Below are 14,110 nucleotides of genomic sequence, written 5' to 3' on the forward strand. Positions count from 1 at the left end.
GTAGTGATTTAAGAGGGCCATGGAATAGAGACGATGTTGTTGAGAGAGAGGTTGAACCAGAAACAAGTTTCAACAAGTTTCAAAATATGACCTTGCAAAAAGACCAGATATTTTAGAGAGTTGGGCTGGTGTAGGGGGGTCAGGAGCTGGGATCTGTTGGGATCTGGGATCTGTCTCCATGCAGCAGAGCACGCTGTGGGTGCAGGGCACCAGGGCAGGCTTCCCCAGGCTGCTGCCTGGCTTTGGGAGGGGGGAACAGGCAGGTGTGGCTCAGGATGGATGATGGAGCTTGCTCCAGGGCAGGATTGTCCTGCAGAACTGGGGAAATCTGAAGCATTGCTTTGAGCTATGTCTTGTACTGTGATGAAATATGGGGAATGGCTTTCTGCTGTTCTGTTCCTGCAGAGGAGAGCTGGGTGCTGAAGGCACTTGGGTAAAGGCACCTCTGTATCACAGACCCTCTCCTTTCCTTTTTCTTCTTCTTTTGACAGGATTTGTAACTCCTGTTCTAAGCATTTTTCTTGTTGCTCTTTTCCACATGTATTTCTTACACTTTGACCGTTTTACTTCAAATTTTTGGATTGGAATAACTCACTGACCAGCCCAGGAGGGTGGGTGGTGAACGGGATGTGTGAGAGCTCTGTGTGAGCTGGGTTAGAGGGACTGCAAAAGTAGCAGTGTGGAAATGGAATGGTCACAGCATTTCTCCTTCTCCCAGATTATCAGGAGGAATTAAATCTGAGTCATCTGCAGTGTGGCTGGAGCAGGCCCTTGTGCTTGCTCCTTGCCCTGTGTGGCTCCTGCAGTGGTGTAACACAGCTCCATGGGGTAAAGGCAACAGGAGAACTGCTCTGGTCTCAAAAATTACAAAAACCCTGAGTCCAGATGTGTTTTCATCACCCAGCTCTCCGTGCAGCCCTCCCAGGTGGGCTGGCATGACTGGAGAGGTGCAGAAGGGGCTGTTTGCAGCAGCAGTGCTCAACAGACCCAAATTTCACCTCCTTTTCTTGCTTGGATTGTTCAGACCCACTTTGCTTGTGGTGGTTCTTGTGCCTTTCCCTTTCCTAATGTACAGCAGGGAGGAGACTTTGCTGTCCTGTTACCACTTCACCCTTTTTAAGGCTCAGGAAGGAAATTTTGGTTTTATACCAAATAGGCAAGAGGTTTGAGTTTATTTTTCTCCTCCCACAGCTTGAGGGTGGCACAGTGGGATTGATGGCAGCAGATTCCCAAGGGATAGCAGTAGGATCAGCTTCTTGCTGCTTGTGGCTAGTGGAGCCTGAAGTGCCTGCTGCAGGTGGTAAAAGGCATTCAGGTTTATTGCCTGGTACACCTTGTGCTTGTGAGCTGAGGGCAGCTGGTGCTTGTCCCCTGAAGCCAGTTAGGTGAGTGCTTGGGAGGATGGATAATGAGGAAAGGAAGAATTATTAGCGACTGATAAAATTGCAACTTACTTTTTAAATCTGTGTTTATTGTGCACTTAATTGCTATCGGGCATGCAGGCTCCATGTCCCTCAAGGAGCCAGGAAAGGTGTTCCATGGGACTGGAGGGTGTAATGGAGCCAGGAAAGGTGTTCCATGGGACTGGAGGGTGCAGAGGAGCCAGGAAAGGTGTTCTATAGGGACTGGAGGGTGCAGAGGAGCCAGGAAAGGTGTTCTATAGGGACTGGAGGGTGTAATGGAGCCAGGAAAGGTGTTCTATAGGGACTGGGGGGTGTAATGGAGCCAGGAAGGTGTTCTATAGGGACTGGAGGGTGCAGAGGAGCCAGGAAGGTGTTTCCATAGGACTGGAGGGTGCAAAGCCATCCTCTCCTCCTCCTGGCAACAGGCAGGTGTGGTGCACTTGAGGCAAGTTAAGACATGATCCTTTGAGTAGCTTAAAAAAATATCCCACTTGGTTTGACATCAACAGTTTCTTTCTGTTAGGAAATCCTGGTGCAGTATCACATAAACTCCCACGACAGAGCAGACAGGTGAAGACACCTTAGAGGTGTTCCACCCTCTGCACTAAGCCTGGCTTTGGGGAGGATGTGCCTGCACTGCCAAGTGGGAATTAGCCTGAAAAGAGCATTTGTGGAGTTTGATGAGTTGGAGTGCTTCACTAAAAGGATTAACATGGAACACTGAGAGCGGGATGATTTAGGACTATAACGGGGCTCTGCTAGAATTCCTGGGGTTTCTATTTTGCTCACCCAGGGTTTGCAGCACTGAGTGACTCAGGTGGCAGCACAGACAATGTGCTGCTCTGCTGGCTTCACTTACACAGCTTTGTCTTAAGGTAACAAGAGTAAGAAAAAATGGAAAACCACAATGTGATTATAAAATGAGCTCTTGTTTGATGCAGTGAGGGCAGCACTCAGGATTCTGAGCTTCTTGGTGTAATCTTTTTTGTGGTTGGGTTTTTTCCCCCCCTCTTCAGAAAAGACCAATATTGAAATACTGCAAAACTGACAAATTACTGTTCTAGTCTGTATAACCAGAAACGTCATGCAGAAATTTGCTTCTCTTTGGTTTCAGGGATCATTTTCCTCCAATTCCTTTAGTCTTGAAAGTTCTCTAATTAAAACATTTATGGGAGCTAGTCATATCATTAAAACTATATAATTCTTAAGTGTCCTTTTAAAATAATTTTTAAGTGTCTGTGTGTGCCAGAGAATTAGCAAGCATGGTATTGATGCCTTGTGAAGGCTGGCCTAGAACAGAGGCTAGACAGAGTTAAAGAATAAAGTAGGGATTTATTAGAAGGTTTCAATGGATATATTTTGGGTAGTATAAGAGTAGCTAGGTTATACTTAACATGGATTTAAAATGGATATAAAATGGATGACTTGTCAGGGAGTCTCTCACTTTTATCAGCTCTGCTCCATGTGCACATTGCAGTTCAGTGTCCAATTCCAGCTCAGCCCCTGCACTCCCATCCTGCTTGTTTTTCTCTCTCCAGCCCACGGGGTTTGTGCTCTTGGGCTGAGATTTGGATCATTTGTCCTTGGTGCCCAGCTGGAGCAGGAATTGTTTTGTCTCCCTGCTCTGTGCAGAGAGCTCACCATCCCCTGGTGTGAAGCCCAGACCCACACACTAAAGCAGTATAAAATCTGAAAAACATAAAAGCTAAACCTGAGGCATCAGTATGAAGAGTGTGCACCTGAGCCAGCAGTTTTTCAGCACTGAGCCATGTGCTGCTTCCTGATGGAATGCTTCCTGAACATTGGCTCTTGCAGGCTCTGTTGTTTGGGTGACCTCCCCTCTCCTCTTGTCTTTGTGGGGATATTGCTCCTGCAGGTAGCAGTAAGAAAGCATTTACTGTCTTTAGAACACTTTATTGGGGTTTGTTTTCATTTCATTCTGCCTTTCTGGCTCCTGTTTTCCCTAATGGAGATGAACTGAAATTACAGAGGCCAAGCTGACTGTGCATTTCAGAGAAGTGGAACAACACAGTATTCATCACTGTAGGGAACTGATAGCCACTACCCAGGGAAGTCTGATATTATCAGTGTAATTAATATCCTTATGCTGAAGCAAAGCTATCTTGAATTTACTTTTCAGCCAGTATTTATTTCCGGTTTTGCCTGGAGTCAATAAATCATGTAATGAAGAGTTTCAGGGTTTGAAAGGAATAATTTTCTGCTTAAATGATTCTCCTGAAGTGATGTTTATTTGTTGCTGCAGTTAATTGAATGCTGGAGGTGGATTTCTAAAGCTGCAGACTGCGTGTCCTGGGATATATTCTTTCTCCTGTGTTGTGTAGCACATCTTTGAGCAGCAGCTCTTTTGAGGCACAAGAATTACCCTGTGCAGGGTCACCAACTTCATGCATGAAGAAATTGTTTAGTATAATAATCCATCTGTCTCTAAAGGGTCACCCTAAAAAACTGCTTTGCAGTTCATCTTGCAGGTTATTTTTTATCAGGATTTGCATGTTGTTTGGTTTTTGTGCCTTGCAGGATGTGACTGTTCTCGTGCAGCTTTCCATTGCTTCACTTGGTGCTGTGTTTGCTCCCTACACAAGACTTGCTGTACATTTGGCTATTGAGAAACTGTATTTCCAAGTTTTCATTTAAAATATCACCGAGTCTCACATTTGACATGATTATGCCCAAGTTTTAAACCCCTGTTCTGTTTAAAACCTGTTTGTGTATTCCAGAAATTCCTTTGATACAGTGGGGTGGCAGCTGTGCTGGGGGAAGTCCACAGCAAACTAGAGGAACAAGAAAGCACAAGGTTACTTCAACTCAGATTTTAGTTCAGCCCTGTATTTCTAAATAATAATCTCCTTAAAGGACGTGCTGCCTGTTTTGCTTAGAAGGCTGAATGTTGAAATGATGGCATTGCACATTTCTTTTCATAAGTTTGGTACTAATGCTCAGTGTTTTGTTTCCTCAGTGCATTGGTTATTGCTGCAGTATTTGATCGTGATGTTAATTGCAGAAGAGCTGCTTCTGTAAGTTACCACATCCAGCTTCCATCTCTCTGGTGTTTTGTTGTTTTCATTTAATAATTTGTAGAGTTCATTATATAAAATTACAGTAGAGAAGCAAAATATTACGTTGGGAGCAAAAAAAATAGTGTTTTTTTTAAATCCTTAGAAGTATCTTGTGAATTTAGATGTTAAATTATATAACCCACAGATGCACATCTGGATTTATGGCTACAGTTAACAGTGTGCTGTATTGTTGTCATGATGATCCAGATAAAGTATCTAAGAAAGGATTATTTAGCATTTTTTAGTCACAAGATCAGAGCCAAAAGGGTCCTACATAATACATAGATAGTGGCTTTTTTACACATTTCCAAGCTGGGGGGTTTTGTAAGGTTACAATTTCCTGATTGTGCATCAGCTGTTACTATTTAATCATGGTAAACTGAAAATTTCTAGAATAATCTCTCTCCTTCAAACAGATTTTTAGTTGTTATATAAAACTTTTTCCATAGGACTGGGAATTTTTAAAAGAGTGACAAGTCCATTGGTCAGATACTGTTATGCAGTGAATAGAACTGACACCAAAGTATATTCTGTGGAAACCTTCTGTAGAAAATATTTATGCTGTTGAGAGTTGAGAGGAGTGTTCTTAAGAGAAATGATGGAAAATTACAAATTTCTGTACTTACAGAATTTGAGAAGAATGGACATCTTATCTCTGAGTATTTAAATCTGTGTGTTGTAGACATTGAACTTGCTTTCTTTAAAAAAAAAGTGTGAATTGTATCTTTTAACAGAAAAACCAAATTATCTTATGCAAATGTAAAAAAACTCCACCCTCTAACTGTATGAACTCAAACCAGAACCAAAGAGTGTCTGCCAAAGAACCATGTCTCTGTTCCTGACAATAAATGTCACTGTGAATGTGTAAAAAAAAAAGAAAAAAGAAAAAATACAATCTTTGCAATATGCACATTACCAGGTCTGTCTGACTTTTTGACTGAAATTTTGCAAAGTGATGTGTGTAGGACATCAGGAGGGTTTCTCAGGGATACCTGGCTAGCATCCTCACTTTTTGCAGCCACACCTGTGCTGCTGTTGAAGCTGCTGAGTGAAGCTGCCGTGTAACTGCTGGGGAAGTGAGTCAGTGCCTGAGCAAGCCCAGCTCAGCTCCTGGCTCTGAAGGGCTCAGAGCAGAGCAAGCCAAGGTGCTGCAGATTGCTGAGCAGTGCTAGAGCCCTTCCCTTGCTGTACAGCTAACAGATACCAGCAGTGCTACTTCCCCCAGACTTCAGCTCCCGCATTTTAGAAACTGCAATTTGCCATTCTTGGCTAATTTAAGTCCCTTTATTCAAATCACTTCCTCAGAGGAATTCTTTTCCTGAGAGCTGCACGAAACATGAGGGAGCATAGGTGGTTTAAAGGGAATTATTTGTGTGATGCCCAGGAGTTGTCCTCAGAATCAAGGTTTATATAGACACCAAGGAGAAATCTTCATAGCACAATTGCCACTACAAGTGTGCTGCTTGCCTTTGGTGGCTTGATTTAATCATCAGTGTGTTTCTACCTTAAACTGGCCATGAGCTGTGTGCTAAACCAGCCCCAAGCTGAGAGCTTAGTGCAGCCTGAGTATCTGCATTTCTAATTACAAAACCCAGCACATTTCTCCTCACTTTCCTCGTCTGTGTGGCCCAGGCTCCTGAGCTGTCTGCAAGTCAGCTACCTCCAATCTCATGGTTTTTTTCACTATTCTTTCTAAATCAGAGCTGGTCAAAGTTTGGAATAGTTGTTGGATGGACATTTATGAAATTATTAAAGCCTTTTCTCTTATTTTAGAAAGGCAAAGAAATAGTTTGTGTTTATCAGCCATTATTACAATTTGGAAGAAAAATACCTGGGAGTGCTAAATATTTCCAATCATTATTACAGTTAAACACATATTTAAATAAACAACAGGTTTTACTAGATTTTCCATTCCTTACAATATGCAATATATTATAATGCAGAGCACCAATAAAATAAAATGGTGAATAGAGACATTTTGAACCCTGAGGTTAGAGAGAATAGAACAAGACTCTGCTTTTGAAGCTCCACAAGCATTCTGGGCTGGCTTGTGCAACTCTTTCATGAATAATCAGTATAAGGAATAATCAGATGAATAAGTGATGTTGAATTGGACTCTATTCAGCTCTGACATCTCAAAGAGAGGCTTTTTTTTCCTCTTGTTTGACTGATAGTGTTTAAAATACCTGGTTTTAAACTAAGTGTTTTTAAAGAATGTTGTAATATTTTTTTCTTCAGTTTTTGTGGGAAAGAAGAGTGTTCAGGTTGGTCACCTTGGTTCTGGTCTCATGGATTCTTTAAATTAGTATCTTTGTATTCAGTTTTTCCACCTCCAGAAGGGGATTGTATAAAAACTGAAAAATTACTCTCACAAAACACTTGAAGGATCTGGCATCTCTTAGGAATATGGCGTTTTTTTTGGAATTTCAGGGCTTTACAGATTTTATATCATTTAGGCACTTGTCTGAGCAGCACATTTTTAAATGACACTGTAATGCAGTGGTTGAGCTGTGAAATCCCTTGGATATGATAGAGAATGTCATACTCACTGAAATATGCCTGTGCTGAGTAAAAAAGGGTTTCAGTAGCATAAAATATAGAATCATCCAAGTGGGAAAAGAGCTTTAAGATCATCAGGTCCAGCTGTTAACCCAGCACTGCCCAGTCTGTCACTGACCTGGATACACCAGAGTTATCAAAGGTATTTGCATCTCAAACATACCTTTTTTTTGTGGAATGGGCTAAAAGATGATCACCTAACTGCCTTCTTTCCACCAAGGGGAAGCTCAGAGCTGCACAAATAACTGGCTACAGCTTGATGGGATCTGCTTGATCTCCAGAGGGTGCATGGCATAAAACACAGCCTGTGCCCGCAGTGATGCATTGAGGGCAGCATAAACCAGGACCTAAAGCTGGAAGAAGAAAGAAATGAATGGTGCAGAGTGACAGGCACCCTGTCCTGGAGTGAGGAGAGGAGGGGAAGAGCCTGTGGCAGCAGCTGGGCTGCAGCAGCAGCAAGGAGCAGCCGCGGGGCACCGCTGCAGCCGCGGGGCACCGCTGCAGCCGCAGGGCACCGCTGCAGCTCCTGCCCCATCCCGGCTGGATGTGCTGCCAGGGGCACTGCTGGCAGCAGGTGGGCTGCCAGGCTGTGCTCCATGCCCTGAGCTGCCTGCAGCAGCAGGAGCTGCCTGGGCAGGCGTGCAGGGGCTGCAGGCAGGAGCCTGAAGAGGCAGCAGCACCTCGGGAGGCTCCGGCTCCATCCCGGCTGGCGTCAGCCCTTGCTCCACCTGCAGAGTGGGATCCTCCTGGGGAGCCAGCTGAACCTGTTGTTGTCACAGGTGGATTACCACAGGGCTGCTGGAGTTGTGGAGGAAGTACAGAAGCTCTGGCTGTCCAAATTCTTGTGGTGTTTCAGTAAACATTGGTGCTTCTCCCCTGCCCATTAAATATCAGCTGATGAGTGTTGTCCATCCCTGGAAAGCTGTGTGTGCAGAGAGAGTGGCAGTTCCAGGGAGAAGTGTCCAGGTCACAATGATCTCCCCTCTCTTAAGAGTTAAAGTTGACAGAAGCTTTTACTTGTGCTTAGGATTTTATGGTCTTTAAAGGGATAAAAATAATTGGCTTTTTTTGTGAGAGAGAAAATTCAAGTAGGGAATTAAGCAGATTTTCTTCCGTATGCCATACAAGTAGACAGATAAATTTTCTTGTTGTTTTCATTGTGTTTTTGCAAGATTTTGAGTTTATTTAGTGCAAAATACAAGAAACAGACATGAATTTTGTCTTCAAATTTAACAAGCCCAGTGTTTCAGCATGCTTTCAGACACATACCCTGTAGATAAATATTGCACTCTTAATGTTTTTTCCCAAAGTTTTCATTGACATTAAAGAATTAAGCTTTGCCCACTCTTAGTAAATGATGCTGAAGTCAGACAAGAGTGAGTTGCCTCGGTTGCTGTTTTGTACAGGTACTGACTTTCCATCCCAGGGCCAGGCCTGGTGTCACTGCTCCCAAGCACTTGTGTGGGTGTGACAAGTTTAATAAACCTGGATTCTCAAACTGCTGCCAGGCAACGTAGGGCTCCAGGAACAGAGAACGTGGAGATGCAGAAACAGAAAAGCCCTGCAGGCTTGTTCTACCGACAAAGTTTACTTTATTTAAAACAGAAAAGCCATGGGTCATTTATATTGTTGTGTGTTTTGAATTCATCATCTGGTGTTTATCAAAAAGCAAACCTGACTCGTTTTGGTGTGTTTGTTCTCTGTTCCTCAGGCTGCCTTCCAGGAGAATGTTGGGAGACAGGTATGGTGACTTCCCTACATCTTCATTCATTTGTGCCTTGGAGGTTACTGTAAGCATGGAGTACCTAGAATCAAAATTAGACACTATGGCTTTGGAAAAATTGAGGGAAAGCATGTCACAAAATAATTGTTTTCATTATGAGCAGCAAGTTCTTGTGGAATGTTTTTATGAGGTGTGAGTTTTATTTTAGTCTTCCAGTTTGGGAAGAAAATGAGCTTACTGGTAATTTTCAGTCCTTCAGAAAAGCAAAACCAGCATTTGAGCTGGTTATTGTACACCCTGGAAACTACAGTGCTTCTAAAGCAGGAAAAGTGCAGGGCTTTTTTTTTGTTTGTTTTTTGGGGTTTTATGTGGTGCTTTTTTGGGTTTTCTTTGGGTTTTTTTTTGTATGGTTTGATTTGGTTTGATTGATCTTCTTGTTTTCAATAGAATCAGACCAGCTGAAGTGGGCTGTGCAATCACTGCTGTAGTTGGTGGTTCCACAGTAAACAAGGCTCCAGAATCCTCACTCAATTTTTAGGCTTGTGTCTTGTACCATCTAGATATTTTGAGAAATCTGGTACTTTTGGAGGTACCTAAGTCCTTTGGTAAAAAGTATTCTGGTATGTTCCTGTGTAACTTAGCAACATTTAAGTAGTTAAAATCCTCCAGACAGCTTTGATTTTCAGGCTTGGAGGAGGGTAAAGCCTTGGATTTACTGATTTCTCACCAGGAATTAATAAAGTTGGATATAACTAAGAGAACTAAGAGAGAGAGGAAGTGGGGAGGGATGGTTCAGACCGTGCATTCCTGTGAACAGAGCAGGGCATGTGAGCATGGTTAAAGCAATTTTGGTATCAATAAACTGCTCTTTCAGGGATCTTTGTTAAAATGCTGTCACCTGACAGCATTCCTGAAAATCTCTGTGTTCTGAGCCAGAATTTTATTCCTTTAGAGCTCTGGCTGTTAAACCATCTGTTCATGTATTTCTAGACAGAAGTAAGTTAATAGCAGAGGAAGGGTGCAGGAAGACTGGGAAGAAGAGAGGAGGGATTTTTGTGACCTGACCCAGCTGGGTCTGTGATAAACAGAAGCCAGGATGGCTCTTCTGGGTCTGCAGTTCCTGCCCTGGAGAGGTTGGGCATCACACAGCAGCCCAGCCTGATTGCAGTGTGAGGTCTGAACAAAGTAAATAACACCTTAGCCTGACTTGGCTCCAGGGGAGAGAGGGCTCCTGGCTGCTGCAGGTTTAGAAGTGCTTCCACCTAGCAAAAATTCCATGTTTTTTGGTTTTTTTTTTTTTTTTTTTTTTTTTTTTTTTTTTTTTTTTTTAAGCTCCAGGGGAGAAAGGGCTCCGGGCTGCTGCAGGTTTAGAAGTGCTTCCATCTAGCAAAAATTCCATGTTTTTTTTTTTTTAATTTCTGAATCAGAGGAGTACAGTCCATGTTAGTTTACAGCCAGAAGGGTTCCTTACAGACTCTGCTTTGACCCACAACTCAAATGTGTCATCACATGATGATGATTTCAGCCTCTGTGCTGGCACATCAGCAGTGAAACATTGAGTTTTCGTGGCATGGAGGAACTGTCAGGCTCCTGCTGGTTCCTGCAGAAGGTCAGAAGTTTTACTTGCTGAACCATTCCTTGGTGCCTAGGAAAATGGTTATTTAATGAGCAGATCCACCCTCTGGAGCTCACAGTGTGTTGAAAGAGACACCTTCTCTCTGAATTGGAAGCAGCTGAAACATATTCTTTACCTGAGGTCATAAGGCTGATACTAAATAGGTGGAGAAAAAGGTTGGCCTCAGTTGTTCCCTGGTTTCTGCCTCCTTCAGCTTTGTAGTTCCACATATCCCAAATCCACAGCTTGCTGATGGCCACAGGAGGTGGCATTGTAAGAATGCCACTCACACTGTGTGTCAGTGTAAGTGTGGGAGCTTTGAAAAATCTGAAGAATTTTTTTGAGCATAAATCATGAGAAATGCAGATACTTCTAATAACACCAGCTTCTATGTTGGAGAGTTTGAAGTGTTCTGGGAGAACAGAAGCTGTTGGCTGTTCCTGCAAAGCCTGACTGGCTGTGACCTCTGTGTTCCTGCAGTCAGGAATGATGCTGTCTCACCAACAGGCTTGGTGGCACCATGCCCTGTGTGAGATGGCATCCAACTGGCACACTCACAGCTGGGGAACAAACAGCAAGGTCCAGCTGGCAGCTAGAACTCAAATTGTTGGCTGACATTTTCCTTATGGAGTGTGAATCTTTCTGTCTTCCATTGTGTGTCCTGCTCTTTGGCCTTACATCATCCTGAGGTGTTTCTCATGTACCTTTCTGCCCCTAATCAAGGTTTCATGAGGCTTTTGGACAGATCATTCATTTTACCTTTGAGTTACCAAGACTTGCAGGCTTGGATAAGCCATAAAAACTCTGTCTCTCCTTGGTCCAGTCAGATTTCAGGCTTTGTTTTTTTGGGAGCACTGGAATTCTGCTTCCCAGAGCGAGACCTTGGCAGCAGCTGGCAGCTCCCACTGCTTCCAGGGTGAACTGCTTCAGTGCTTCTCTCTGATGGAGAGATACTTCCCACTAGCTTTGCATGGCTGGATCCTAATGTGGAAGGGATGAGTGAGCTGTAAACAAAGCTTCATCACATCCCAAACCTGTACTTCCAGGGAGCCTCATTGTTTTAATACCCTCTGAGTGTCCCTTTTGGAGCTGAGTGGAGCCAGTGTCAGCTGGCTCTTTTCCATTTGTTTTTCATCGTGGCTCATGGGTGCTCTGCTGCCTCTGCTGATGCTCTGTTAAACCAGCCAGAGCCAATAAAATTCTGAGTACCTGAACTGGATTGCTTGCATACAGAAATGGAGATTTCTAAGTGGAAATCTCATACTTTGAAAGATAATTTATCTTCTAGAACCAGACTGGTTTGAGAAGTGGTGGCAGAAGTGGGATCCCTCAGTAGGACTCAGTGTTTCAGGCTTTGCTGAGAACCAGTGTTCATTTTAAAAACAATCCAACCCCATTTTTTAGTTTATTAATGAGTCATAAAATAGAAGTAAGTAGAAACTCCCATGCACTCTACACGTGATGCACCTCTTGGTGCTTAAATCTCTAATTTTATATTTCATTAAACTCACCTTGTGCCTTCACATAAACTGGAAACATGTTTATGTTTATCTCAATCCTTCTAGAGGAATCATCTTTGGGTATATACATAGTCATGCATTAGCCAAATACATATTTTGGTATGACTGGGAGGTGTGAAGGGAGCTGTTGCATAGGTTACTGCCTGCTGCCATTTGCTTGGGCTGTTTATCATTGACTCACAAGCAGAGTGAGGTATTTTGCTGTTTATATATTCAATATCCTTTATGTCTCTAGTGCAAGTGATTTTACTATAAATTAAATTGTATTTTTTCAGTGCTTGGGAGAGTAGCAGGAGGTTTGTTTTCAATCATGTTGCCTATTTGGAATGTATTATACATTTTAAAACAATATTTTGTTTGTAGGGCACCTTCCCCCATGGCATTGACATTCTGACTGCAGCTGATTATTTTGCTGTTGGTAACAGAGCTAACTGTTACTTGACTATAAGGTAAGTTTCCAATTTTTAATTTTCCGAAATATGAGGGACCTCTTGTACCTAATGAAATTCTTGTCTGATTGCCTCACCTTACTGATTGTTTAATACTGATGGTTTTAAGTAAATCAGAATTGTGGTTTTATTTTTTTGATGACTGATTATCAGTGTGAGGCAGAGTGAAAACAGGGCCATGATTTCCTTGGCAACGAGGAGGAAGCAGCCAGGAGGTGTCACAAAACTGTCTGAGCTGCTCAAGGCTGGACAAGATGAAATTTGGAGAGTTGTAGTCAAAGGAGAGGCTGTTATCATGGCAGACAGACTCTGATATGGGGAAAAAATCAGGTTATACCCATTGTAAATAAACAGTTTGCCCAAGTTGTTGAATATTACTATGATATTTTCTGGAAAATCCCTTCACCAGGATTTTTTCTCCTGGGAAGCTGAGAAGCCTCAGAGGAAAAGAAAAGCAGTATTATCTGATTTGCTTCTCCTGTTTTGCTGCTTTAAAATGTGGCAGGTGCATGTTTGATTGGTTCCATGTGAATTGTTTTTACTTAATAACCAATCATGGTCCAGCTGTGCCAGACTCTCTGAGGAGTCACAACTTTGTATTATTCATTCTTTTCTAACCTTCTGATGTATCTTTTTCTCTATAGTTTAGTATAGTTTTAATATAGCATTTATTTTAATATAACATCATAATATCATAAATCAACCTTCTAAGAATATGGAGTCAGATTCATCTCTTCCCTCATCCTGGAACCCTCACAACCACAACAGCTGAATTTGTGGTCTGTGCATAGACCTTGAGCTGCAGTGCTTGTGTTAGCTCAGTGGAAAGCTGGCCACAGTGTGCAGTAATGTTTGAAAAACCCAACTGATCTCTGCAGTACAGTCTGCAAAGAACAGGTGGAAGAGCCCAAACTGGGCTGGTCATAAACCTGGAATACAGAGTCAGCTCTGGACACAGAGGTGCTGACATCAGGGCAGTTGGGAGCCAAACTGGATGGCCAGAAGGAGCAGAATATTGCATTTCCTCAGGAGGAAATGACGAAGAGCAGGGGCTGGTTGTGTCATCTCAGACAGAGTGTGTGTCCAGAGCCAGGGTGGGGAGAGCAGCCCAGCACACCCAGGGTGAGTCAGCCCTGGTGGAGGCAGGGCAGGACACTGCCCCGTGGGGCTGCCCAGGAGCCAGCAGCTCACAGAGGCTGGAGCAGAGGGTGTCCTTGGGGCCACCAAAAACTGCTCACAGGCACATCCTGGGTCCTGCTCCACTGCCAGCTTTGTGACTTCCACTTGTTGTCCTTGAGATGGAGACAGTCCAAAGCCACACTCCATTTTCAGGAGGCTTCAAACTGTTTTTATTCTAGCATGCATGCTTTTTATACACTCTTACAAAACTCGTAAATGTATTCATTGGTCAGGAAAGACAAAGTGCTCATTGGAACAGGCAGTTGCAGTATTCATTGGTCAGGAAGGACAAAGTGCTCATTGGAACAGACAGTTCCAGGTTTCTCTTATTTATCCTTCTGTCTTTCTTGGTGTTTATGTCAATGACCTTGTTAGAAAATTCTTTCAGGGGTAAACATGGATCCTCTGATCAAACCTCTCTGGCTCACATGAGTCACTGTAAAACCTCTTCCACATCCACGGGAAGATTTTTAATTCATACTGGAACGCTCTGTCTTCACCTTGACTGGTTTTTTATCGATCTGTCCACCTCTGCATTGTCCTTTCAGTGCAGAATCATTTCAGTCTGCTCATACCCTCACCTTT

The 14,110-nt window shown here is 43.1% G+C and overlaps 1 protein-coding gene across 4 annotated transcripts in view; it reads left to right on the forward strand.

Moving 5' to 3' along the window:
• The window catches only part of TBCD (tubulin folding cofactor D), a 114,506-nt gene that overhangs the window by 52,422 nt on the left and 47,974 nt on the right, over window positions 1-14,110 (forward strand). For all 4 annotated transcript variants that reach the window (XM_041459439.1, XM_041459441.1, XM_041459438.1 and 1 more), the window contains exons 16-18: window positions 4,381-4,438; window positions 8,751-8,780; window positions 12,261-12,346. In XM_041459439.1, the coding sequence (XP_041315373.1) occupies window positions 4,381-4,438; window positions 8,751-8,780; window positions 12,261-12,346 (174 nt within the window). The remainder of the gene's footprint in view (window positions 1-4,380; window positions 4,439-8,750; window positions 8,781-12,260; window positions 12,347-14,110) is intronic.

The sequence above is a fragment of the Pyrgilauda ruficollis genome, unplaced genomic scaffold (genome assembly GCF_017590135.1).
Source record: "Pyrgilauda ruficollis isolate IOZ18807 unplaced genomic scaffold, ASM1759013v1 scaffold136, whole genome shotgun sequence".
Classification (NCBI taxonomy): domain Eukaryota; kingdom Metazoa; phylum Chordata; class Aves; order Passeriformes; family Passeridae; genus Pyrgilauda; species Pyrgilauda ruficollis.